The sequence below is a fragment of the Panthera onca genome, chromosome D3, assembly GCF_046562875.1.
Source record: "Panthera onca isolate mPanOnc1 chromosome D3, mPanOnc1 haplotype 2, whole genome shotgun sequence".
Classification (NCBI taxonomy): Eukaryota; Metazoa; Chordata; class Mammalia; order Carnivora; family Felidae; genus Panthera; species Panthera onca.
Window position 1 is genome coordinate 92,832,131 of NC_138350.1, and position 26,102 is coordinate 92,858,232.

The following is a 26,102-nucleotide window of genomic DNA, read 5'->3' on the forward strand; positions in this document are numbered from 1 at the left end:
TGGGCCTGGCCCTGGGTGGGGGCCGGGGGTCGCCCGTGTGGGTCTGGCCCTGGGTGGGGGCCGGGGGTCGTCCCTGTGGGTCTGGCCCCTGTTGGGGGCCGGGGGTCGTCCGTGTGGGTCTGGCCCCTGGTGGGGGCCGGGGGTCGTCCGTGTGGGCCTGGCCTCGGGAAAGGGCCGGGGGTCGCCCGTGTGGGTCTGGCCTCGGGTGGGGGCCGGGGGTCGTCCCTCGGGCGGGGGCCGGGGGTCGCCCGTGTGGGTCTGGCCTCGGGTGGGGGCCAGGGGTCGTCTGTGTCCGCGTGGGCCTGGCCTCGGGCAGGGCCAGGGGTCGTCCCTGTGGGTCTGGCCTCGGGTGGGGGCCGGGGGTCGTCCCTGTGGGCCTGGCCTTGGGCAAGGGCCGGGGGTCGCCCGTGTGGGTCTGGCCTCGGGTGGGGGCCGGGGGTCGCCCGTGTGGGTCTGGCCTCGGGTGGGGGCCGGGGGTCATCCCTCAGGCGGGCGCCGGGGGTCGCCTGTGTGGGTCTGGCCTCGGGTGGGGGCCAGGGGTCGTCTGTGTCCGCGTGGGGCTGGCCTCGGGCAGGGCCAGGGGTCGTCCCTGTGGGTCTGGCCTCGGGTGGGGGCCGGGGGTCGTCCGTGTGGGTCTGGCCCTGGGTGGGGGCCAGGGGTCGTCCCTGTGGGTCTGGCCCCTGGCGGGGGCCAGGGGTCGCCCGTGTGGGTCTGGCCTCGGGTGGGGGCCAGGGGTCGTCTGTGTCCGCGTGGGCCTGGCCTCGGGCAGGGCCAGGGGTCGTCCCTGTGGGTCTGGCCTCGGGTGGGGGCCGGGGGTCGCCCGTGTGGGTCTGGCCCTGGGTGGGGGCCAGGGGTCGTCCCTGTGGGTCTGGCCCCTGGCGGGGGCCGGGGGTCGTCTGTGTGGGCCTGGCCTTGGGTGGGGGCCGGGGGTCGTCCGTGTGGGTCTGGCCCCTGGCGGGGGGTGGCCCACCCACTGCTGTTGCCGGCAGGTCCACGCTTGGCGACCACCCCCTGTGGCATGTAGGTCCTGTGGGTGGCTGGAGCCTTGCTGATGCTGCGTCCAGTCGGACGCCTCCTCTCCCCACGTCTTCCTAGGCTGACACGTTTGATTCAGACGAGACGTTAAGAGGAAGAGGAGCCCGAGGGCCGGCCTTGCTTCCCTGATGGCACCCGTGGGCAGTGTGCGCGGTGGGCCATCTTCCGCGCCTCTTAGGAGCCGTGACCCTGGCTGTTACTCCTTCGTTGAGGGCAAACAAAGAGTGAATTAAATATAACCTCGGAATCAAAATGTTTTATTTTTGAGGAGCTCTTCTGTAAAAGTCTGTAAAGTGTCAGCAGAGCCAGGGGGCCGCTCACGGGGCTCTGCAGAGACTTCGCACCCGCCCCGTCCCGCCCGCACTCCCGCTTGGCCCCGTCCCGCCCGCTCAGGTGGGGGTGATGAGGAGAAGGTGCCCGCAGCCCCGGGCCGTACCTCTTGCCCAGACCTCGCTGTCCCTGGAGCGGCGGCCTGGGGAGACCTCAGCCGCCCCGCGTCCGTCCAGGGCGTCTCTAACAGCAAATCATCAGGAGCAACAAAAGGTCCCCTTGGCCACTATTTCGGTGAATTCCATTCACGTGACGCTGCTTTTGGCTTGGGTATTTTCGGTGGTTTCAGTGGTTGGTTTGAAGACTTCTTTCTGAAGGACAGAGGTTCTCAACGTGAGGGCCCTGACCTGGGAGTCGCTAGAAATGCAGGTTCTGTGGCCCACACAGACCACGGATCGTGGAGTTCCTGGGTGGGCCCGAGGCCTGGTCCCCTCGGCTCCCTTATGTGGAGCGGGCCGTGCGCGGTCTGTCCCTTCCCACGTCTTGGGGACCCTCATGCCGGACACGGGAAGAGCAGAGGACATGCCTTGAGGCGCCTGGGCATCAGGGAGCCCTGCGCTCCCCAGGAAGAGGCGCCACGCACCGCCGGGCCGTGCTGGGGTCTCCTGCCCACGTGTCGGGGGTGACTGCGGGTGCTGGCCTCCCAACTGAAAACACTGGACGGGAAGAAGATTCATTTGGCGTTAGAGCTGGAGTGTTTGTCACTGGTGTTCCGGGGGCACCTTGGTAACTGTGACGGGGACAGGTAGTGTCCACCGCCCGAAGGCATCACCCTTCTACCTCAGGGAGGACGTGTGGCCGCAGAGCGTGGCCGCTGTGTGACGTCGGTGGACTCCGTTCCTGACGAGCTTCGGCCCTCCTGCCCGGGCCCGTCGCCGTGACTCTCGGGCGCCCGTGTGGGGTCGGGCTTGCTCTCCTGCCCAGAGCTCCAGGCAGTGGATGGGGAATGCTTGGCCCCCACCACGAAATCAGGAGCCCTGACCGGTCACTAGGGGAAGGAGGCCAGCCGGAGGGCGCCTGGCAGGGCACGGCACGCTTTTACTTTATTCCGTTCCGATAAACAGAAGGCCTGCCAGGGAAGGAGCCCCAGAGAGAAAGGTCGTCCGCCCAGACGGCAATCAGCAGCTGGAGTTTGCGGGGACCGTGCTTAAGGCCCTGCGTTTCATGCTGACTAGTGCTTGCCTGCTTGGCTGCAGGACGCACACACCGCGGCCAGCTGGGCGTTCTCCGTCCCGCCTTCACGGCGGCGGGCTGAGGTCGGGGGACGCGGGCATCAGCCCGGCTCTGTAACTACAGACATTCGACTCCCTTTCCCGCAGCCGTTTTCACCGAACAAAAGTGCACTGCTGTGGACAGGAAAGGCCGCGGAGCAGCTCACGGAGAAGAGAGAATCCGGCAGCAAAACACCCCCATTTCTTGAAAGTAAACGCAGCAGGGGGAGCGGGTCCTGCAGTAGGGACGGCCGCGTGCAGACGTTAGCACCTTCCGCGTGGACGTGTGACGCCCGGGACTTGGCGCGTGTGATTGAGGACGGTCCGCGGCCGGCGGCCACCGTCCTGGGGGTCGGGGAGGGCGACCAGCAGAGCCCGGGTCTCCGGGTGCTTTGCGTCCGTCCGCCTGTGCCCCTCGCGGGACCCCCGCCTCCAGTCTCTCGTGTGGATGTTACGGCGAGGATTACGGAACTTGAAGTGGCATTTACAACGTCTGAACGATTGTTTCAGATTAAATGCAAGAGTCGGTTGTGGGTTTGAACGGGCCGAACGCCCCCCCAGCCTCACGGGGGAAATACAGCAAGAAAATGGTGCCTAGCAGAAACTGTCAGGTGCTGAGAGGGTCTCTTGCGGGTGAGAAATGAGCGACGGAGGCTTTTCTGATGGATCTGTGGGAAAGTGAATTCCCGTCTGTGCACGTATGAGGTGAGCAGTTAAAAAGAAGGGGTGTGGGGGGTTTGCTCTCTTTTTCAGTCGGTGGCCCGCACACTGGGTGAAAATAGCGTTAGTGCGTAATTACAAAACACGTGAAAATAGAAAACCCTCTCAGGTGCCGCGAAAGCCTGCTAACCGCAGGTTTTATCCTGTGGGGAGTCATTTTAGTGCATCCTGACACGGGGGCCCAGCGCCACTCCCGCTCCTCCCTTTTCGGAAGCCGGGTGCCCGCCCTTGCCACCAGGCCACGCAGGGGCGGTTCTTGGGGAAGCCTGATGGGAACATGACGTCCCCGCGCCAGCCGCTGACGACCAGGCTCTGCCGCGTTTCCAAGTCTGTGCGTCAAATCGCAGCCCCTGTGCAGAACGGGACACCCAGCCGTGCCCCAGGGCAGGACCTGCTCCGGGTCAGCCGTGTCCCTGACCGCAGGAAGGAGCCGCCCGGTGCACCTGCCTCCGGGAGGTGCCTCCTTCCCAGGCACGGGCCGGGACTGGAGGGTGGGAAGGGACTTCAGCAGTCACATGGGCTCTGCCGGCGTCCGTGTCTCCCGATGGCCCGCGTTAGTACCTGTGGCCTCCTGGGCCGGCCTTGCCCCGGCTGTAGTCCTGGCCCTGGGAGGCCGGCGTGTGGCCGTCAGAGGGTCCGGCAGAGCGAGGCCCCCGAGTCCTGGGCAAGGTGGGAGGCGTCAGAAGGGCCTGCGTGAGACTTGCCTTCCCAGGGGGCGCAGGAAGGCTGGCCCTCTTCCAGTGTTGCCGCTGAGAATCCAGAGGATTCTGCCCTGAGGGTCCCTCCTTCAGACTGGGCTCCCGGCCAAACGGGTTTGCTGACCCTGGTTTTCTGTTCTGTTTTCCTGTGTGACCCCGCTGCCTACTCTCCCTGCCCTGTGCTGTGCCCGGTGGCCCGTCTGCAGAGAACCTGTCTGTTCCCAGCTGCCCTGCAGGGACCCGAGGAGCAACCTGGGGGACATCGCTGACCTCTGAGCCAGGGGTCAGAGAATTAAGCTCTGTTTACCAAGCTCCCGAAATAACTGTCTGATAGCATCTAGCCCACCACACAGGAGGCCGGGTCTGCGTGAATAATTAATAGGTCACTGAGACGAGAAGCCTTGGGAAGTCTCGCGAGGTCGTAAACGGCACTTTAGACTTTTATTTGGTGTTGTCGGTTCCAGGCTCCCGGTCGGTGACGGGTGGTCGGTGACCGGTGGCTGGCATCAGTCCTGCCCGGTGATGCCAGAATCGGCCCTGGAGCAGAGGGCGGGGGCCTCGAGGGACCCGGGGACCACCCTGGCCTCAGGCTCAGGCAGGCTGCCCCGGGTGCATCGGGGCTGAGCTGTGCCCCAGCAGGCGCGTGGCAAGTGTCCCTGTAATGTGAGGCCTCTGAGGCCTGCAGCCCGGGGACAGACACACTGGGGAAGAGCCCACGTTCTCCCGTCCTGGAGGCTGGGCTGGCAAAGTCTCGCTGCTGTTGTCTCACCCGCCTGAACGGTGGGGCTGCAGAGCTGTGGGGTGAGAAACCTGGGCGTGAGCGGGCGGGTGGAGAGAGGCTTGCCCGGGCCCACGGCACGGTCTTTCACCCAGACGTGCGCCCCGTCGTCTGCTACCTGGCTTGTCACGGCAGGTGTCGCTTCTGTCCAGACAGGGCTGCTAACCTGGAAAGCCAGGATTTCCACAAAAGGCAGAGAGAGAGATGTTGCCGGAATAAACTAGTACTTGATGACAATCTTTCACAGGCCCGGCTGGGTGGGAGCGTCGGGATCCACGGAACGGCCCCTCCCACGGAGCTCTCACGCAGTGGGGATTCAAACGCAGTTCTGACCCCAAGCCAATGTCAGCCGGCCCCGCAGTCCAGTCTGGCCGACTTGGAGGGGGTGTGGACCCACGTTCCCGGGGCCGCCCATACCCTTGCAGCGTGCCCAGGCAGGCGTCCAGGGGGACGTCCAGGCAGGTGGTCTGCTGAGTACACACAATTCTGTAGGTGCCGCCCTGTCCTGGTCAGGCAGGGGGGCCATCTGGCCCCCAACACGGGTGGGTCCACAATGGTTGTACCTGCCCAGCACCCCTGAAATGTGTTACCAGCTTTTATGACGACGAGGGCTCGTCCCTCTTAAGAAAGCCAGAGACGTCCGCTGGGACCGTGGAGAGAGGTGCCCCAGTGCCTTGTGTCACTGTAGTAGTGCCATTCAGGTGGCCAGTCTGTTGTCATCTCAGTTTGGGGGGTGGGGGTCCTTGGAATATTGTTGCCACCTGCTGGTGTGCAGAGAAGGCAGACGGACTCAGGCGGGCTCCTGGACGCCCGTTTGAGTTTGGTTGTTCCACCAAGCTGATGGAAGCGTGGTTTTGGTTTCCGTGCCGCCCAGACATCCCCCTGGGAATAAAGTCCGTGAGTAGCGTTGCAGTGGAAGCCGCCAGGAATCTCGATTCAGCACTTGAGTTTTCTTGTTGCAGGCTGTGGAAACTGTAAAAGAGTGTTCTCAGGCGGTTTTCCGAAAGGCCCTCTGAGGGCAGAGCAGCGTGCGGGACTCTTCCACGTACAGATGCGTGCCTGTGCCTCAGAAACGTGACATCAGGCGCATGCGTGATGGGGGGGAGGGTGTGATGGGGGGGGGGCGCCAGGCAATTTAACTGGAGACAATGGTGAAGAATTATAAAAGTTTATTTTGAGAGAGAGAGTGAGAGAGAGAGAGAGGGCGAGCAGGGGAGGGGCAGAGAGAGAGAGGGGAAGAGAGGATCCCAAGCAGGCTCCACACTGTCAGCACAGAGCCTGATCGGGGCTTGAACTCACGAACCGTGAGATCACGACCTGGGCGCAAATCAAGTCAGATGCTTAACTGAGCCACCCAGATGCCCCAAGAAATTATCATCTTTAATAAACATGTCAAACTTGGGAAATCCACATCCCAGCTGTGCCTCCCCATGGCGGCCAAGTGACAGGCGCCTGGTGCCCGCGGGTGGGGCTGCGCATGGCAGGGGGTCCCTGCTCCGTGTGCTCTGAGGTCCGCCTTCGTTCCCACTGGCTGGCCCTTGGCCTGTGGTGCCTGGCGGGGCTGGTCTTCGGCCTGTGAGCCAGGCTCTACCCCGGCTGTTGTCCCCCAGGGGCCCCACTAGTGCAGGGCGACGCAGGGAGAGGCGGACGTGCTGAGACCTACAGTGTAGACCCCCGCTGCGGGCCGCAGGTAGCTCAGGACTCCGCGCTCCTGCACGCCAAGGAGGCGGGTGGCCGGTGACCGACTGTCCAGATGCTTGGGTTTTCGTCTGTTGCCCTGTGGTTTTAAAGTCTGTCCCGTATTTGAGAGCAGTCTGTGGACTGGAGAACGCTTCCTTCCTGAGCTGCTGTTCCGTGACTGTCCCTGAGCGTCGGCCGCGTGTCCCGGGCTGGCAGCCGCGGTCCCGCCGAGCCGGGCTCCCCCCAGTCCCTCTCCCTGCTCCAGGACAACGCTGGGCTCTGCTCTGCGTCAGCACAGATGACGCTCGGTCCAGCTGCGGCCTGAGAGAGCCAAGGTGGGACCCACAATCGCGCCCTGACCGGCCTCGCGGGCGGTGTCCCCTCAGCAGCACTGGGTGCAGGGAGGAGGGCTGCGGGCAGCAGGCTGTGCAGCACCTCCATCAGCCGATGTGCCGGGGCCCTGCCCTCGCTGTCCTTTGGGTCACTAACGGCAAACACCGAGGGCCTGGCCGGGGGGTGAGTGGCCTCCGCGGGGGGGGGGGGGGGGGGCACCCTGTGGGGCCGGGAGGTCCTGAGGGGGTCCCAGACACCCTCTCCTCCAGGGCAGGCCACCAGTGGGCAGGTCCGTGAGTTCATGGGAGTCTGTGCCTGTGTAGACGCCACACGTACCACACCGCTGGATGGGCCTTTCTTTGAAGATGGAAGTTTCCAGAAGTTTTCTCCACCATGGCCAGGTTCCTGGGAGTGCTCTGGGTTCTGGAGTCACCGAAGTTATGTTTGCTGCTGTAGTTTAACATTTCCAAATGGTTTCTGAGGCTCTTACGCGCTCTGTTTCTAGATCATTTTTCCCTCAGCAGAAAGTTGGGTCTTCTCAGCATGTTTTTAATTAGAAACAGTAAATGTAGTGTTTCCGTGCAAAACGTTCTTTGATCCAGAAGTAATGTAATTTCTCTCCTCTGGATGCTCCCACGCGTGTCTGTGTGAATCCTGCCCGCCGGCTCCGCGGGTGACGTCTCTGGGTCACCTCAGAGCCGTCCCGTCTGTAGGGTCAGCCCGCAGGGGTCGGGGCTCGGTGGCCTCGGCTGCCCTGCTCCCGTGAGGGACGATGCGCCTGTGTGTGGTGGGCTAGCGGGCGGCAGGTGCCCGCACGGCCACAGAGCTGCCGCCCAAGCCTCCCTTCCCTCCCTCTGGCCTCTGCCCGCCCGCGCTCGGCTCAGCCGGAACCAGCTGGAGACCGTGTGTTCCACTCAGCGCTCACACACAACCACTGTGCCCTGTAGCTGTACAAAGCCCCGGGGATTCTGCCCATCTCCCTGCCCTTGGCCGGAAGCTCCTGCTCTGTCACTTGCTGGATGGGAACCACTCGGAAGGAAGGCTCACGGTGACGGCGTGCCGGAAAGTGGCGTCCCGGGAAACACGGCCTGTGGACTAGGACCTTACCTCTCTCGGCGTCTGGACGTGTCCTTGAATTAGGGACACGCGCCAACCGTGCCTGCGGACTGGCCGTGGTCCTGGTGCCAGGTGAGCCCCTGCGCTGACCTCGTCGGACCCACGTGTGTGAGCCCTTCTCCCCCGTCGTCAGTGGGGGCAGGTCTGAGGTCTCGATGGGGAAGAAGATGAGCCCCGTGGCGAGAGGCGGACGTGTGCCTGGCGCCCCTGACCCCCTGGAACGACAGGCTAGCTTTGCCAGGGCCCGAGAACAGTGCACAGCTGCTCTTGAAGCCCCGGGGGTCGTGCGTTCAGGTAGCTTCGCAGGCTGGGCGTCCTTGAGGCCAAGTCCCGAGTGAAGACGGGACCTATGTTTCTTGCAGTCAAGTCTGGAAACCGAGTCAGCTAAGGCCTCACAACTGCGGAGCCACAGGACGCTGTCCACCTTTTCCTCTCAAAGCCCCTCCCTCCTGGAGACCACGTCCCCATCCCGGGACGCAGCGGGGCAGCCGGGAGACGCGTGGCTCCAGCCCTGCCTGGCGCCTGCCCCCTGCCACATGCAGCACCTCACTGGTGGGACGGGACGTGCTGGCAGGTGCTCCAGACCCTGCCTTCGCCCGTGTGTGCGTCCGGTGAGCGCCCCAGGCCCCGGGAGAGGGACAGCCGAGCAGTTTCATCCACGTCTCATCCAAGATGCACGCCCACGCTGACGTGAAGTAAAGTGTAGGGGGTTTTGAGTGAACAATTGGCCATTCAAGGCCTTGAACAATTTAAAATCTGTCGTAAAATGTAACCGTCCCATTAACGGAAGTGAGTATGAGCCACAGAGGCAGCGACTGTCCCCGTGCCGCCCACGGGCGGTGGCCAGTGGTCCTGGGCGGGCACGGTCTCTGGTGTCATGTGTCCTGAATATTTAGACGATGGACTCGTTAACCACAGCCCTTGGCTTGTTTATTTTGCGCTTTTTCAGAAAGGTAGAAAAATTCTATACACCCAACGCGGGGAACCCTAGAAATGAGCTTTTTCCTGAAAGGAACATCGTGCAGCCCCTCAGAGCCGTTTTGTCGCTAGAACCGTGTGTGACTGTCAGCTTGGAAAACCACGGCTGGAAGGCTTCGTGGGCTGGCGGTGAGCACCTCTAGATCTGGCTTACGCTGCAAACCTCGTGCGAGTCAAAGGATTCCCTCGCGGGAGGAATCCCGAGAACTTACGTAATACTGTGCGGTGTAAACCCAGAAGGTTTGCTGGGTGTAGTGCACACGCAGACACACGCGTGCACACGTGTGTACGCTCACAGGCCTGCGTGCACGCACAGGTAGATGTGCCCTCGTGTGTGCACGTGTGTGAGCCCGTGCGTACTTCATGTGTGTGCACATGCACGCGTGTGTGTGTGTGTGTGTGTGTGTGTGTGTAGGGAGTGGGCCCCCCCCCCCCCAGCTCCCCTTCCGTGGCACAGGGTTTGGGGCGTCGTTCACCAGGTCTGTGATCCGTTACCTCCAGACTGGAGCCCACGTCGCGTGGGTCCGTGCCCAGATCTGGAGGTGCACCGGGCACCCGGGGAAGGTGCTGGGAAGACGCAAGGCTGCAGAGCCCGGAGCCGCTCACGGCTCTGTCCGCGGGCCTCTGAGCCCCCCGTTCCCCGCCGTGGATGCTCTTTGCTCCGATTACCGGTTCTTCAGATGCGGCCACAGGATGGTGTGCGCAGCCTCACGTGGCACCATTCGCTGGTGTCCCATCTCCTGCCTCCCGTGGAGTCTGCTGGCCACACCCCACACCCACCCCAGACCCCGCAGCCAGGCCCTCCGGCACGGTCACCCTGGGCATGGCGGCGAGGAAAGGGGACAGAGACAGACCGAGGCCAAAGCCCCCGGGGGGCCCTGGGGCCCGGGGACAGCTGGGCGGGCTGCCGTGGTCTGTCAGAGGTTCTGCTCCTGCCTGAGCGCCCCCCCTCCGTTCCATCCTCTGTCCCCCTCTGACGGCACAGCTGCTTTTGTGAGGACGTTAGACTCACACATAATTGATTTTCCGGCGAGAGCCACAGTCCTCCGTCTTCTGTCTCCCTCGGACGTGTGCCAGGACCCACTTTTGTCCGTGACTCTAGGTCCTTCTGGACCTAGCTGCGGCCAGCCAAGGGGCCGGCACTTTCCAATCTTCCGAGAGAAGGGAGGGCCCGGGTCTGGGACACACGGTGCAGCCACTCCTGGCCCTGCCTGGCTGGTCACACCTGCTAATCACTTCCCCGGCCCCCTGCAGACAGGGACAGATGGACCCAAGAGCGTGTGGACACAGCCACAGGTGACGGACATCTGACCCCACGACCTCGGGCGTTTCTGCCCTCCGAGAAGCCGGGCCTCGTGGCGACGAGGTGCTGTGTGCCCCCCCGCTCAGGGCCACTGTGGGCAGCGGCTCCGAGAGACCCGGTGCGGTACATGGTCCTCATGGTAACCGAGTCTCCCTTGGCCCTTCCCGAGAAGGCAGTGTGGTGCCGACGTTAACAACATCAGAAAACAGCCTGTTTTAGCTGCTTTCCTTGAGTCCCTGAGCTTTTTTCCAGGAGAGACTACAAGTCTTACATTACGTGGTTAAAACGGGTCAATTTTATGCCGTGGAAAACGTTGCCTCAGTAAAGCTGTTGAAAATGACTTGTGGCGTTGCCTGCGGGAAGTCTGCCTGGATTTCCTGCAGGTGTTTGGGGGCTGTGAGGGAGGGTGGGGCCTGCACCTGGGCCGTCGCCTCGTCCTGCCCCACCCGCTTCTCCACGGGACAGCCACCCCCTCTACCCACACCCGGCACACCTGCTCATGCCTCCCCACAAGCACGCGTCTGCACATGCTCACACCGTCTTGCGAGACACGTGCTTCTGCGTGTGTATACTCGTGCACGCACAACACCGCCAGCCTCTTGAGGTCCGTACTGTCTTTATCTGGCGGCTTTATCCCAGGCATCGTGGTGAGGCAGGGAGGCTGCGGCCCCTCGCACACTTACTTTTCAGCAGAGGCACAGCTCAGAGATAGCTCTGCCCGCTGTTTTTAGCAGCTGCCTGGAGGCCCGGCCGAGAGAGGTGGGGCCGGCTGCTTGGAGAAAACAGGCCTGCGTGGACCCGTCACGTGTGCTCAGTCGGGGCTTCCGCCAACCTCGGCCCCACGTGTTACGCGGTGGTTCCGTTCTCATTCGTGGTTTTCTCGTTTCCCGCTCCCCTTAACGCGGCCTCCGGGAGTGGGGGGTCGGCATCTGACGCACTGGCCGTTTGTGTGCCGTGGTGGTCACAGATGTGAGTTGGCGTGACGGCCGATCCCCGGGCCCCGCCCTGGTCGGTGTAGCCCCGTCCCCTCCCGTGTCCAGCGATGGTGCCGGCGAGCAGACACGTGGGATCTTCCTTCCCGTTATTTGGCAGGAATTTGTGTGGATGTAGGACACCCTTGTGGGGGGCAGGGGAGCAGCGCGGGTGTAGGCCGTGAGGATTCGGGATCCGGTGTGACAGCCGCGCTCACGCCCCGCGGGCTCACAGGGTAGCACGGTGGCCAGAAGCGTGGGGGTAACAAGTGGATCCCGTTTGGGGGCCGGGTCTCCCTCTCCACACGGCTCCTCTTTGGGGCGTCGTGTGGAGATTCGGATCCAACACCCAGATGGACGTAATTTCCCTTCGGACGGATGGTTCTGCGCGAGCGGCTCGCTCGGCCCCACCTGCCCGAGCACGAGCGGCAGCGCGAGAGGACTTGCCCCACTTGTCACCCGCCTGTCACTGCCCCACGAGTGCTGAGGTAGCACAGGAGCTAAAAACAAACACGCACATGTAGAAAACTTAGCGGCTCTCATAGCTTGAAAACGGAATAATGCATTTTGTTTAGTTTAGTTGAAGCAAAGAGAGGCCATTGTTATGACAGGTAATTTTATAAATAGCGTTTTACAGATACTAAAACGTGCCAGAGGCAGAAAACCCACGCAGCGGAGCACGTGAAGTATTTAAATTACTTTCTTAAAATGAACTTCGTGTTTTAAATAATAGATGTTTATCTCCCAAGCTAAACCTTAAGTATTCCCGTTTTCACTGAAGTAGCATGTTTTTAAAAGGGGAAGTTATACCCACAGTCCGCTGCGCGCAATCAGCAGTGCCAGCGTGGGTCCCGGGGGGGCTCTAGCCTGTCGTTTCCAAACCGCCTGCGTGCCACCGGGCCCTCCGCACGCCACCGACCCGCCTCAGCCGCACGAGAGACCGTTTCGGCCAAAGACTCATTTAGCTCTTGTAGCGTTAGACGTCACAGAACGGAACACCGAGGGGCAAAATTTGCCCCTTAATCAGCCTCTGATTTTACTTTTATGTTTTCTGTCGCGAAAACATAGATTCGAGTCCAGCATGGAGTAGGGGTTTCTCATTAAAGCTCACGAAATCGGCCGAGGCCCGAAGGCGCCCTCCCCACAAGGAGGCGAGAACTTCGGTGGTCGCGGCTGCTGCCGTCCCGACCCAACGGCGCTCCTCTGGGGACAGTCGTGTGTGCACACAGGAAGAGCTTTTCAGTTCAGAAAGGAGAGGCGTCTCTGCGGGATTAAGCCGCATCAGCAGGAACGGCCTCGAAAGGAGTCGTGTGCGGGTTCTCCGTGCGCGGCCACAGCGAGGCCCCCGGCGAGCGGACGGGCAGGGCAGGGAAGGCGCCCCTCGGCCTCTCTGCCCACGCGCCCACCACACGGCCGTGGCATCTCCCGTCCCTCCGCGGAGGCCCGGGCTCACGTCCGCGCTCGGCTCAGCCGCGCTCCCTGTCTGCGTGCACACGCGTGTCAGACGCGTGTTTAGTCTGTGTGCATCAGGCACCCGTGGATCGGGACGGAAGCGCGATGATTTTACATGAAAAAGCTGCTTTGGTGATGTCCACGTCCACAGATGCGTGGGACCCTGTCGAGGCAGAAAAGGATGCATGTGTCCCTGCCGCCGGCCGGCAACGAACCTTCCCAGCCGAGCACAGCGCTCCAGAGTATGTGGGAGAGCCCTGGTGCGAGTGTGTGCGTGTGCGTGGGCACGCGACTGTGTGTCTGGGCACACCCTCCTGCACTGAGCGCCTCTGTCTCCAGGACGTCCCACGGGTGGTGGCCGGCGTCTCTCGCACGGAAGTTGTGACGTCACGTGGACGGGGCAGCCTGGCCCTCCACGCGCTGGCGGCCTTGACCACGCGGTCTCCTTCCTCCTGGCCCTCAGCATGCTGGCGGGGGGCGCGTGCGCCTCCCGAGCCGTCCTCGTTGGAGGGCCCTCTTCCGAGAACCCCGAGCTTGCAAGCACCGTGCCGTAATTAAGTGCAGTGACCGTCACTTAACGAGTCTTCTATCCGCATGGTTCCGGTCGATGGTTCACTGCTGATTTCAACTACTGTTTGCTCCTCAGGGTTAACAGATTCACAGGGTTGGATCCCATTTTCAATCTTAAATTTGACGTTCCGAGTGCTTGTGTTGGAGATCCCGGGTCCGTTGAGGGTGACGGCGTTCGCGTCCCTAGAACAGGTCTCGCGACGCCCTGGGTGGAGCTGTTGACCTGCTCCTGACAGACAGCAGGACGTCTGGCGCCAGGCCGTCTGCTCATTCCCGAGCCGTTGGGCGTCCCAGGGGTGGCACAGCCCGTCACCCCGCGTGGAGGACGATCCACTTTGCACAGGGACACCTGCAGCCTCCAGCGAATGAAGCCTTTGCTCAGACTGCTGCCCGAAGCCGGGGAAGTGGCCTTTGTACCTTCTCGTGGCAGCTGACGAGTGTGCACCACTCGCGGGTGCCTCCGATTCCAGACAGAGCGGTGACGGGTGCAGACGGGAGCGAGCCAGGGCCTTTGATCGTCCGATGCTGTCTTGCTGGCCAGTGCCTGGTCCACCGAAGAGTCCGTGAAAATTACAACAGGCAGCCGCCTGCGTCGCCCCAGAGGCCGCGGCTGCGCCTGGAGAGCCGCGAAGACCAACGTGAAAGACGCACACACAGTCGGCCGGAGCCAGCATGGGGACTGCGGGAGGTTCTGAAGGCCTCCTTCCCTGCTGGACGCCCGTCCCCTGTGGAAGCTCTGTCCCCCTCTGGACACCCCATTCTCCTCTGGATACCACCTCCCCCGCTGGACGCCCCCTCCCCCTCTGGACACCCCTCTGGACATCCCGTTCCCCTGTGGACATCCCATCCCCTCTGGACACCCCCTCCCCCTCTGGACGCCCAGGGACACTCCCGGGGACGCTCTCCATCTGTTGGTCGGTGTTTGCTGCCTGTGCCTGGTCCCTGAGGGCACCTCTTCTGCCCCCATCATCAGGGCCTGTGCTGCCGGGCAGGTCCTCGGGGTGGGTGGGGTGACCTCATGGTGGCTGTGTCGCAGGGCGGAGGTGGAGCCTGGGCAGTGCCGCGGGTGCCCTCAGGCCCGCCCTGCCCACGTCCCCTCCTCATGCACCTTGTCTGCCCCGACCAGGTGCTCTGGCACACTCACCGAGCGTGCGGCTCTCACGTCGTGCCCCGTGGGCGGGACGGCGAGGACGTGTGTCTGCCGTGAGCTGTCCTTCCGGGAGCTTCTCGGAGAACCGGCGGCCCCGGCCCCCCTGCACATTTGGAAGGACTGGTGGCATTTCTGTGCGCCGGTCACTCGCGTCCGCGGGCTATAATGTGCGGTCGGGACAGGTTGTTCAAGAAGCAGGACCCCAGCCTGCAGGCTGCGGGGCCTGAATTCCTCGGGAAAGGCCTCGGCCCGGGTGTCAGGTGGCACCAGCCGCACACGGTCCTTACAGCAGATGCTGGGCGGAGTGTAGACGGTGCTCACAAGCTGCCAGGGAGGAGGGTGCCGGGGTGCGGGAGTGACTTAGCACTCAGCACCCGGCGTTCCCATCGTCTGTCACAGAGCGGAGGGGGCGGGGGCGCGGAACGACTTAGCACTCAGCACCCGGCGTTCCCATCGTCTGTCACGGAGTGGAGGGGGCGGGGGCGCGGAACGACTTAGCACTCAGCACCCGGCGTTCCCACCGTCTGTCACGGAGCGGGGTGGGGGGGGGGGGGGGTGGGCGGGGACGCGGACCGACTTAGCACCGAGCACCTTTCCGTTTGAATCAGCCTTTGCTTATAAAAATCTAACCGGTTCTGAGCAGTCTGCGTGCAGGGTGCTTGACGGGGGACCTTGTTCTGTCGCCAGCTACACGGCTACTTGGAGAACGAGCCGCTCACGCTACAGCTGTTCATCGGGACCGCTGACGACCGCCTGCTGAGACCCCACGCCTTCTACCAGGTGCATCGGATCACGGGCAAGACCGTGTCCACCACCAGTCACGAGGCCATCCTGTCCAACACCAAAGTCCTGGAGATCCCGCTGCTGCCGGAGAACAACATGAGAGCCATGTGAGCTGCGCCCGCGGGGCTGGGGTGCTGGGGGCGGCTCGGGGGTGTGGCCTGCGTGCCCTTCCCTGCTCTGCATCTCTGCGCTCGGCTTAACACCTGGGCAAACCCCAAACACTTGTGGCGGTGGATTTGCTCCAGGGCGCCGGGCGCCGCGGGCCTTGCACTTGGACGGTTCGGTCCCCCGCCGTCAGTGTGCCCTCGTGCCTGATTCTCCTCCTGAGCGCGACGCCCGTTCATGCCTGAACACGGCCACCACCAAGGTGCACGGGCCAAGGGGCAAAGTCAGGCCTGCTCGCTAGTTCCGAGGGACGGACCCGTAAACTGAGGACTGACCTCCTGCGGGAGTAGGGCCTCCGTTCACAGCCTCCCGTCCTCCTCCTGCCCGCACGTGGCTCCTAGGGTCTCGCGCGGACGGCGGGCCTCTCGAGGGCAGGGTGGGACGCCCTGGGCCTTGCCCCGGGGACCGAAAGACGGTCTGACCCTTGTTTCCGGCAGCGTGGACTGCGCCGGGATCCTGAAGCTCAGAAACTCGGACATCGAGCTGCGCAAAGGGGAGACAGACATCGGGAGAAAGAACACCAGGGTGAGGCTGGTCTTCCGGGTCCACATCCCGCAGCCCAACGGCCGGACGCTGTCCCTGCAAGTGGCCTCGAACCCCATCGAGTGCTGTGAGTAGCGGAGCTGCCCCCGTGCCACACGCCCTCCCGTCTGTGACCTCGCACAGACTTTTCCCATCAAGTGTGTCCGTACCGATGTGCAGCCACTCTGCTCCCCGCCTCTCGTGGGTCGTCCCCCGAGGCCCTGACCTCTCTGGCATTCAGGTTCACGGGCTCTGCCCACCCCCCTCCTCTCACCCACGGGGATCACAGAGAGGAGAGTTTGTCCTGAACCCCTGAGATGGGTGCTCTCGCCCCATTCGAGCAAATCCCTAGTGTTTCAGAAACCTGAACGGTGGGGTTGGGGCATCTGGTCCACTGGGCTGAGCAAACCTGTTTCTCAGCCCTTGTGTGACAAGCCCATCTTCCCCGGCAGCTCCTGGCTTTCCCTCGTCTTGTCTTCTAGCCTTGGGCCTGAGTCCTCTGCTCCTGCGGGGGCTCGGCCGCGGCAAGGGGTCCGGGTCCTCCGGCAGATGAGGTCGTCGGTGGGCGCCCCACGAACGCCTGTCCTCAGCACGGCTTCTTTCCTGGGCCTGGGGGTGGGTCACCAGGAAGCATTCTGTAGGCCTGCCACAGCCACTGGCCGCTGCCGGAACGTCACCTTTCCAGGGCCCCTCTTCTCTCACCCGGTCGTGGCTGTCGCAGGACACTCACCTGTGTCCCTGGCTCACCTGCCCGCCCGTCTCAGTGGGGGTGTCTGTGTTTGGCTCCCTCGCCTCAGCCCCCGGGGACCCCGTCCCCCTGATGGCCGTCTCATGACCCCTGTGTGGAGCCCCACGGACACCTGTCCCCACGCCTTGGCGTGGCCTGTGGGTTAGCTGCAGGCGGCTCTACGTGTCTGAAGTGTGGCCTCCTCCCTCGGGCCCACTGGTTGGGTGAGAATGCAAAGTGGCCAGGGAAGTGGCCACTATTTCTGCCCGGAACAGCCTCGGTGCCCCCACCGCCCCGCGTCCTGTGCTTTCCAGACGGCCTGACTCCCCGCGCTCAATGCCTTGCTGCCTGGCCTTGTCCCAGCAGACCCCGGCCTCTCTTGTCCGCCACTCCTGGCTGTGACAGGGCCTCCACCGTGAGACCCCACTCCTCCGTTCGTGCTGGGCCCGCGCCCCCACGGCGCCCAGGGTGGGGTCTCCTGGCTCCCAGCTTCCAAAGCCCACACCCCGTTCCCACCATGACAGTGTGTCCCGAGGGGGGGTTCCTTACCCGGGGCGGTGTGTCCTATCCAAGCAGAGGCCGGGGTCACCCTGGGGAGCCGGCACGTTCACCGCACGGAGGCGTGCACTCAGACTGCACGTGTGCCCGCGCACCACTGAAGTCGCGATCTTTGCGCACACACGAGCTGATGCGCCTTCGCCCCTGTGTGTGCGTCATCAAGCGGACCTGCCCCGGAGCAGCAGCCGTGGGGGCGACCAGCTGTCGCGTGCGGTCGCCCTGTGCTCCGAGTGCGTGACGCCCCCGCACCAAACCCCAAGGAGCCCGCGGGAAGGGCCCGTTCCTGACCAGCCGGCCGACCCTGGGGCGCCCTCCCGGGGCTGTGGCACGAGGTGGGGCCGGGGCTCCAGCTCATTCCCCCTGTTGTGACCCCGCGCAGCCCAGCGGTCGGCCCAGGAGCTGCCCCTCGTGGAGAAGCAGAGCGCGGCCAGCTGCCCCGTCCTCGGTGGGAAGAAGATGGTCCTGTCCGGCCATAACTTTCTGCAAGACTCCAAGGTCATTTTCGTGGAGAAAGCACCAGGTATCTCCTCTATAACAGACTGTCTGCGTGTTTCCCGCTTTTGCCGCCGGGGTGGGGGGGTGGCTCCCGGGGGCGGAGCGGGGCCGCTCTGGGGTCTCCACGCCTCACAGCAGGAGCAGATCACCGAGCTCTGGGTCAAGGCCTGTCCTTAACGCGGCCCACATCAGCAGGTGTGGGGCCACCCCTGCTCGCTGGCCGTGGCGGCCCCTTGCCCTCGGCCTGGCCCGGACACACGTCTGCTTCCTGGCTTCGGGTGGCTGCTGCTCAGGCCGTCTCGGGAGGCGCTGTTCTGCCCTGTGTAGATGATGGCTTCTCGTGTCAGAATCGCCGCCTTGGGAGGTGAGCGTCCTGATGCTCAGTGGCCGCGGCGGCCGTGGGACCCGCACTTGGCTCGGCGGCCTCCCCCCACCCCCGTGGCGTCCTTCAGGCCCCAGAGATGCAGAGGCGGGTGCTGCTGTGGGCTCCCAGCCGTGGTGTGGTGTGTGTGTGTGTGTGTGTGTAGACTGCTGGGTGGCAGGTGTAGACCTCCGAGTGCAGAGCGGAGCCCAGGTGTGCGGCAGGGCGGATGCAGGTGTGTGCACGCCCGCCCCGCCCCAGGAGAGGCCTCTGGGCACTCATGAGAGTAAAGCAAGGGGGGGGGGGGGGCAGGTGACAGTGCGTGTGGCCGGTCCCTCCGGAAGCTCTGGGCAGCTGTGGTTTGGAGGCCGGTCCCCATTGAGCTGGCCAGGCAAGTGCCCCCCACGGTGCTGCCACCGCTGGGCTGCAGGGGGCCGCGCCCCCGCTCAGCGTTTTCCGGAGAGCATGGCTGCAGGACCCACGCTGATGCCGAATCCATAGCGGTGCCCGGTGTCCACAACGGGGTCTTGATTTTGCGCAGGAGGCTTAAGTGCCTCCATCAAAACGGGCCGGCAGGTCCTGTGTGCTCAGCTTGTGCCCGTGTAATCACGCACGTGATTGGAAAATGTTGTGAATTATGGAGAAAATCGGACCAAATGTGGTGATGATGATGAGAATTTGCATCGCTGGACACTGTTTTTCGGAGGAGGCTAATTTTGAAATGATTTAACCTTTTGAGCTTAAACACACGAACAAGTACGCGTGGGGGAGGGTCGCCAGGCGCCGTGCGGCGACTTGGCCCGAGTCACTGCTTTTCTGGCTGCTGCACAAGTCCACGCGGCTTTCTTCCTCCTTCCTGAACAGTCGTCACCTTGGCGCCACGGTAGGACCTTCGGGCGCCTCCTGGGTGCTCCCTGCCTGGTGGGCACCGTGTGGCTTCTTTGGCGGGGCGGGATTCACCGCCCGGCCGTCCTGATCAGCCCCCGCGTGCGTGTCCACTCCAGGGCCTCACGTGCCACGTGGAGGCTGGCTGCGTGGGGCCCTCCCCCTCCCCCTCCCGTGGCAGCCGGCGAGGCGTGGTGGGTGGTGACGTGGTCACAGCCCGTGGCCACCACCGGCAGGTGTAAACACTGTGCTTTCACGTCTGGACGCTGTCGGTGGCTGCGTGTTCGTATTTAAGAAGATGGTTTGCGTGTTCACGCGTGTATGTGAAAGTCATGTTTTCAAAAGAGAACGTTCTTTCACCTTTGACTCCAGGCACAGGTGGCCCTCGTGCCACTCCTAACGCATCCTGACGCCCTCTGCAACCATAACTGGGCTTTTCTTGGTTGATTTTTTGGAGATACCGCTAAAGCCAATTTAGGTTAGGACCGAGCTGTTCTCTAGGCTTCCGACGAGGTCACTGCCCTGTTGTGAAGTTCAGTCCCTAAACCACCAAGGCCAGAATGTGAGCGGAGAGACCTTGTTGTGGGAGTCCTGAACGCGGGCCCTGTTTTCCCAGCTGCTGGGGTGTCTCCGGGGCGCCCCCAGCCCCCGCACCAGCAACCCAGACCTTTCTGAGGGTTTCACGGGGCAGTTCCTGCCTGGAGGGCCAGCCACAGCGGCTACGCCTCCATGAGAGAAGGGGGTTGGAGAAGGGTCTCGTGGCACCTGTGGCCAGAGCAGCAGTCAGTGCACGGGAGCCAGGAGTCCCGGTAGGCGGCTCTGGGCCTCCGGTGGGCGTCAGCGGGTCCCTCGGGGCGGCCCAGGCAGGATGAGGGGCTGCAGGGACATCAGGATGTGTCACACAGGACGTGACAGCACAGAGCTCTGGCTGTGTACGTGATGGTGCTTTCCAGAAGAGCCCTGTAGTTTTTTTTTTGGGGGGGGGGGCCCTTTACTGTGTTTTGCAAAAGGTCCCGGGGTTAGAAGAGCCTTTCCTTTGAGGACTGGGGTCAGTGGCTGTGGCTTGCACGTGAGACGGTGCTGCTGAGCGTGTGGAAACCTGAATGCACTTACCCAGCGGGGCCGAGAGTCCAGTGCTGGGTGCCTGCATCGAGGGCTTGCCTGCGGACATCGTGGACATCCCTGTGCGGGAGTGAAACACTGACCGGCCCTCCCCCCACATCCCTGGCAGCGAAGATCTCTGCAGCTGCCCTCAGCGGTGCGGATCAAGCATGTATTTGTACACGCGTGTGAACGTTTGAATCAGCCCAGGGGACCCTCTCATGTTCCACACGTGTGAAGACGTCGCGTGGAACGTGAACTCGCTCTGCTCTGGAGGCAGGGCTGAGGTGCCAGAGCCGAACGTGTCACTGGTTTGGATGTGCCAGATCACGTCCCTGACACCGGGGCTGCAGGTGGCTCCAAGCGGGCTCCTGCCTGTTCCGTGGTGATTCCTGAAAACCACAAACAGAGCCTGTTTCGGCTTCTTGGCCGCACAACAGACCTCACCCAGACTTAGAGGCTTCAAGAACAAGCCCTTCCTTTGCTGGCAGTTGTGTGGACTGGTCTCAGCCCGTGGCCTCTCCCGTGGAGATGTTTACACCTCCCGTGGAGGTGTAAACGTGGAAGCCAGTTCATCGGGCCACGGTGTGAGCGCCCTTCAACGCTGGATCGCTCCCTCGAAACCTCTTCGTGGGGCGCTCAGACGCCCCCCCACCACAAGGCCCCAAGCCCCAGGTGGCTCTGCTGTTCTCTCCCATCAGCGGCTCCTCCTGAGCTGAGCCGCCGACCAGTGGGCACTCTGGGAGGCGGCACGCATCCCACACCTGCTCCCGGGTGGGGGATGGGCACAGGGGCTCTTGATGGGTGCACCCGGTGGACCGGATGGTCCGTGGGGGCGGCAGCCGCCCCCACGCCCCTTCCGGGCCCCTCCAGCAGTGGGCAGGGAAGGCGCTCAGCGGGCGGTGAGCCTGAATCCCCGGGCCCCGCCCCCGGCTGCACCTACACACACCCCTTTGTGATCCTCACCAACCTGCTTCTGAACACCCCTAATCCTGGTGCTGTTGTGAACAAAGTCCTTTTGGGGGTCCGGGTTCAAGGTGAAAAGGCTTGTGGGAGGGAGGGGGCTGCGGGGTCAGCACACCTCCCTCCCACGGGTTGGAGATGTGCCCGTTTGCTCCAGAAGTAGGAAAATGGCCACTTTGCTGTAAGAGGCTTCTTTGGGCGCATCCTGGGGGCTGAGTGTGGAGGGGGAAGCGTGGGCCCCTGAGCTGTCCATCCTGGGCCTGTGTGTGTGTGTGTGTGTGCGCATGTGGCCCGGCTCACTCCTCACCTGTGCCTCCCGGACGCTCTCAGACCATCGGCACAGACGATTTCGTGTTCACGGGCGAGGCTTCAGGCCGTGGCCCGGAGCAGCGGAAAGCTCACCTCCCAGCAGAGGGGGTGTGGGGGCCTTAGGTGATGTTTCTTGTGAAGTATGCACCCGGTCGCAGCCCAGGCCTGGACTCCAGCGGCCAGCTTAGGAGTGGTGTGTGCAGGGTGTCTGTGTCAGGGCGTGTGTGAGCAGGTGTGCGTGTGTCAGCGTGTGTGAGGGAGCAGGTGTGTGTCAGGGCGTGTGTGAGCAGGTGTGTGTGTGTCAGCGTGTGTGAGGGAGCAGGTGTGTGTCAGGGTGTGTGTGAGCAGGTGTGTGTGTGTCAGCGTGTGTGAGGGAGCAGGTGTGTGTCAGGGCGTGTGTGAGCAGGTGTGTGTGTGTGTCAGCGTGTGTGAGGGAGCAGGTGTGTGTCAGGGCGTGTGTGAGCAGGTGTGCGTGTGTCAGCGTGTGTGAGGGAGCAGGTGTGTGTGAGCAGGTGTGTGTGTCAGTGTGTGTGAGCCCGTGTGTGTCAGGGCATGTGTGTGAGCCCATGTGTATGTGAGCAGGTGTGTGTGTGTCAGCGTGTGTGTGTGAGCAGGTGTGTGTGCCAGTGTGAGTGAGCCCGTGTGTCAGGTCATGTGTGTGAGCAGGTGTGTGTGTGTCAGCGTGTGTGAGTGAGCAGGTGTGTGTCAGGGTGTGTGTGAGCAGGTGTGTGTGTCAGCGTGTGTGAGTGAGCAGGTGTGTGTCAGGGTGTGTGTGAGGTGTGTGTGTCAGTGTGTGTGAGCCCGTGTGTGTCAGAATGTGAGTTAGCCCGTGTGTGTCAGGGCATGTGTGTGAGCAGGTGTGCATGTGTCAGCATGTGTGAGTGAGCAGGTGTGTGTCAGGGTGCGTGTGAGCAGGTGTGTGTGTCAGCGTGTGTGAGTGAGCAGGTGTGTGTCAGGGTGCGTCAGCGTGTGAGTGAGCAAGTGTGCGTCGGGGTGTGTATGTGTGAGGTGTGTGTGTCAGTGTGTGTGAGCCCGTGTGTGTCAGAATGTGAGTGAGCCCGTGTGTGCCAGGGCATGTGTGTGAGCAGGTGTGCGTGTGTCAGCATGTGTGAGTGAGCAGGTGTGTGTCAGGGTGCGTGTGAGCAGGTGTGCGTGTGTCAGCATGTGTGAGTGAGCAGGTGTGTGTCAGGGTGCGTGTGAGCAGGTGTGTGTGTCAGCGTGTGTGAGTGAGCAGGTGTGTGTCAGGGTGCGTCAGCGTGAGCAAGTGTGCGTCGGGGGGTGTGTGTGTGAGGTGTGTGTGTCAGTGTGTGTGAGCCCGTGTGTGTCAGGGCATGTGTGTGAGCAGGTGTGCGTGTGTCAGCATGTGTGAGTGAGCAGGTGTGTGTCAGGGTACGTGTGAGCAGGTGTGCATGTGTCAGCGTGTGTGAGTGAGCAGGTGTGTGTCAGGGTGCGTGTGTGAGCCCGTGTGTGTCAGAACATGTGTGAGTGAGCCCGTGTGTGTCAGGGTGTGTGTGTGTGAGCAGGTGTGTGTATGTGTGAGCGAGCAGGTGTGTGTCAGGGTGTGTGTGAGCAGGTGTGTGTGTCAGTGTGAGTGAGCCCGTGTGTGTCAGGGTGTGTGTGTGTGAGCAGGTGTGTGTGTGTTAGTGTGTGTGAGTGAGCAGGTGTGTGTGTCAGCATGTGTGAGTGAGCAAGTGTGCACCGGGGTGTATGTGTGTGAGGTGTGTGTGTCTGTGTGTGAGCTCGTGTGTGTCAGAGCGTGTGTCAGTGAGCAGGTGTGTGTTTCAGTGTGTGTGAGCCCGTGTGTGTCAGAATGTGAGCCCGTGTGTGTCAGGGCATGTGTGTGAGCAGGTGTGCGTGTGTCAGCGTGTGTGAGTGAGCAGGTGTGTGTCAGGGTGTGTGTGAGCAGGTGTGTGTGTCAGTGTGTGTGAGCCCGTGTGTGTCAGAATGTGTGTGAGCCCATGTGTATGTGAGCAGGTGTGTGTGTGTCAGCGTGTGTGTGTGAGCAGGTGTGTGTGCCAGTGTGAGTGAGCCCGTGTGTGTCAGGTCATGTGTGTGAGCAGGTGTGTGTGTGTGTCAGCGTGTGTGAGTGAGCAGGTGTGTGTCAGGGTGTGTGTGAGCAGGTGTGTGTGTCAGCGTGTGTGAGTGAGCAGGTGTGTGTCAGGGTGTGTCAGCGTGTGTGAGTGAGCAGGTGTGTGTCAGGGTGTGTGTGAGGTGTGTGTGTCAGTGTGTGTGAGCCCGTGTGTGTCAGAATGTGAGTGAGCCCGTGTGTGTCAGGGCATGTGTGTGAGCAGGTGTGCATGTGTCAGCATGTGTGAGTGAGCAGGTGTGTGTCAGGGTGCGTGTGAGCAGGTGTGTGTGTCAGCGTGTGTGAGTGAGCAGGTGTGTGTCAGGGTGCGTCAGCGTGTGTGAGTGAGCAAGTGTGCGTCGGGGTGGGTGTGTGTGAGGTGTGTGTGTCAGTGTGTGTGAGCCCGTGTGTGTCAGAATGTGAGTGAGCCCGTGTGTGTCAGGGCATGTGTGTGAGCAGGTGTGCGTGTGTCAGCATGTGTGAGTGAGCAGGTGTGTGTCAGGGTGCGTGTGAGCAGGTGTGCGTGTGTCAGCATGTGTGAGTGAGCAGGTGTGTGTCAGGGTGCGTGTGAGCAGGTGTGTGTGTCAGCGTGTGTGAGTGAGCAGGTGTGTGTCAGGGTGCGTCAGCGTGAGTGAGCAAGTGTGCGTCGGGGTGTGTGTGTGTGAGGTGTGTGTGTCAGTGTGTGTGAGCCCGTGTGTCAGAATGTGAGTGAGCCCGTGTGTGTCAGGGCATGTGTGTGAGCAGGTGTGCGTGTGTCAGCATGTGTGAGTGAGCAGGTGTGTGTCAGGGTGCGTGTGAGCAGGTGTGTGTGTCAGCGTGTGTGAGTGAGCAGGTGTGTGTCAGGGTGCATCAGCGTGAGTGAGCAAGTGTGCGTCGGGGTGTGTGTGTGTGAGGTGTGTGTGTCAGTGTGTGTGAGCCCGTGTGTGTCAGAATGTGAGTGAGCCCGTGTGTGTCAGGGCATGTGTGTGAGCAGGTGTGCGTGTGTCAGCATGTGTGAGTGAGCAGGTGTGTGTCAGGGTACGTGTGAGCAGGTGTGCATGTGTCAGCGTGTGTGAGTGAGCAGGTGTGTGTCAGGGTGCGTGTGTGAGCAGGTGTGTCAGTGTGTGAGCCCGTGTGTGTCAGAACATGTGTGAGTGAGCCCGTGTGTGTCAGGGTGTGTGTGTGTGAGCAGGTGTGTGTATGTGTGAGCGAGCAGGTGTGTGTCAGGGTGTGTGTGAGCAGGTGTGTGTGTCAGTGTGTGTGTGAGCAGGTGTGTGTGTGTTAGAGTGTGTGAGTGAGCAGGTGTGTGTGTCAGCATGTGTGAGTGAGCAAGTGTGCACCGGGGTGTGTGTGTGTGAGGTGTGTGTGTCTGTGTGTGAGCTCGTGTGTGTCAGAGCGTGTGTCAGTGAGCAGGTGTGTGTTTCAGTGTGTGTGAGCCCGTGTGTGTCAGAATGTGAGCCCGTGTGTGTCAGGGCATGTGTGTGAGCAGGTGTGCGTGTGTCAGCGTGTGTGAGTGAGCAGGTGTGTGTCAGGGTGCGTGTGTGAGCAGGTGTGTATGTCAGCGTGTGTGAGCCCGTGTGTGTCAGGGCATGTTTGTGAGCAGGCGTGCGTGTGTCAGGGTGTGTGTGAGTTCACGTATGTGGTCTGTGGGTGTGGGTGTGAGGGGGGCGTGTGTATGTGACGAGCCTCCTGTTGTCCTGGGGTGTGGCCCCCCCCCCCCCCCGCCCCCGACCGCACAGCGTGGCAGTGACAGTGTCGGGAGCCCCAGGTGCCCACCGCTGGGCAGAGCCTGCAAGGTCGTGTTCCGCTCCCTCTGGCGGTGGCGGCCATGCCTCCTCCTCTGCCCTGCGCTGTGGCCATGGCTGCGGGGCTTCTGGTCCCACTAGCTTGGTGTGTTGGTTCTGAAGCGTTTCTGGAAGTTTCCCAGGTACGGACGCCTCCAGCTGGCGGTGCGGCTCGCATGCCCGCAGGTCATGACTTGGCGAGAAAGAAAAGGGTCTCCTGGCGTGGATGTGGGAGGGACGGGAGGACGGCCGTCCACACGGGCAGCCACTGCCACCTTGCTCCCCTGTGTCAGCGTGCCGAGGGGGTGATGCCAGGCAAGTGTTCTCGGGCAGCCTCTGCGGTGAGAGTCCTGCGGGCCCGGGGGCCCACGCGGGCACCGGTGTCCCCGCACAGCGTCACCTGTGACCGTTCCCAGGGCTGGTGGTTCTGGAAGCCGCCCGTCTCCGCTGAGCAGAAGGAAAGCGGCAAACCGGAGCGCCGTGCCACGAAGGGTTTTTCCTTACGCTGCGGCCTTGGACTTGAGTGCTGGCCCCACGGTTACACTGAGACGTTTTGAGTGGTCTCAGGAGGAGCCCAGCCGGAGAGGAAAGTCAGCTGGGAGCGTGGCCGGTGCCACAGGACAGCCGGTCCCAGACTCACTCTTCTCCTGGCTCAGCTTCCCTCTGCTGATGTCCCGGGATGCGACCTGATGCCCGTGGGGAGACACAGCTGCAGCCCAGCCTGGCGGGCCTTCCATTCTCCTGCAGGGCTGTCCCTGTGGGGTCCCGCCATGGTCTCTGGGGTCCACACCCCAGGGATAGGGGCGGCCGGTGGAGGCTCGGTGTGACCTCTGTGCCTTCCCCAGTCCTTCCTGGGGCCTGGTGACCCCAGCACTGGAGGGCCCGTCCGCAGGCCCCCACGGGGCTCCCCAAGCCAGACCAGAGGCCTTGCGTCCCTGCCGTGAGAAGGTTGTCACCGAAACTTCTTTTCTCTGGGCTGGTGACCAGTCTTTCCCTGAGGTCTGTGCCAAACCACGCCCAGCCCCACACCTCCGATTCGGCACCTCGGGGACATCCAGGACGTGGGCACACGTCCCTCTG

General features: G+C 62.8%; 1 protein-coding gene across 4 annotated transcripts in view; it reads left to right on the top strand.

Moving 5' to 3' along the window:
* Window positions 1–26,102, top strand: part of NFATC1 (nuclear factor of activated T cells 1) — a 109,102-nt gene that overhangs the window by 31,115 nt on the left and 51,885 nt on the right. For all 4 annotated transcript variants that reach the window (XM_078435104.2, XM_078435105.2, XM_078435107.2 and 1 more), the window contains exons 4-6: window positions 15,013–15,215; window positions 15,711–15,883; window positions 17,460–17,600. In XM_078435104.2, the coding sequence (XP_078291230.1) occupies window positions 15,013–15,215; window positions 15,711–15,883; window positions 17,460–17,600 (517 nt within the window). The remainder of the gene's footprint in view (window positions 1–15,012; window positions 15,216–15,710; window positions 15,884–17,459; window positions 17,601–26,102) is intronic.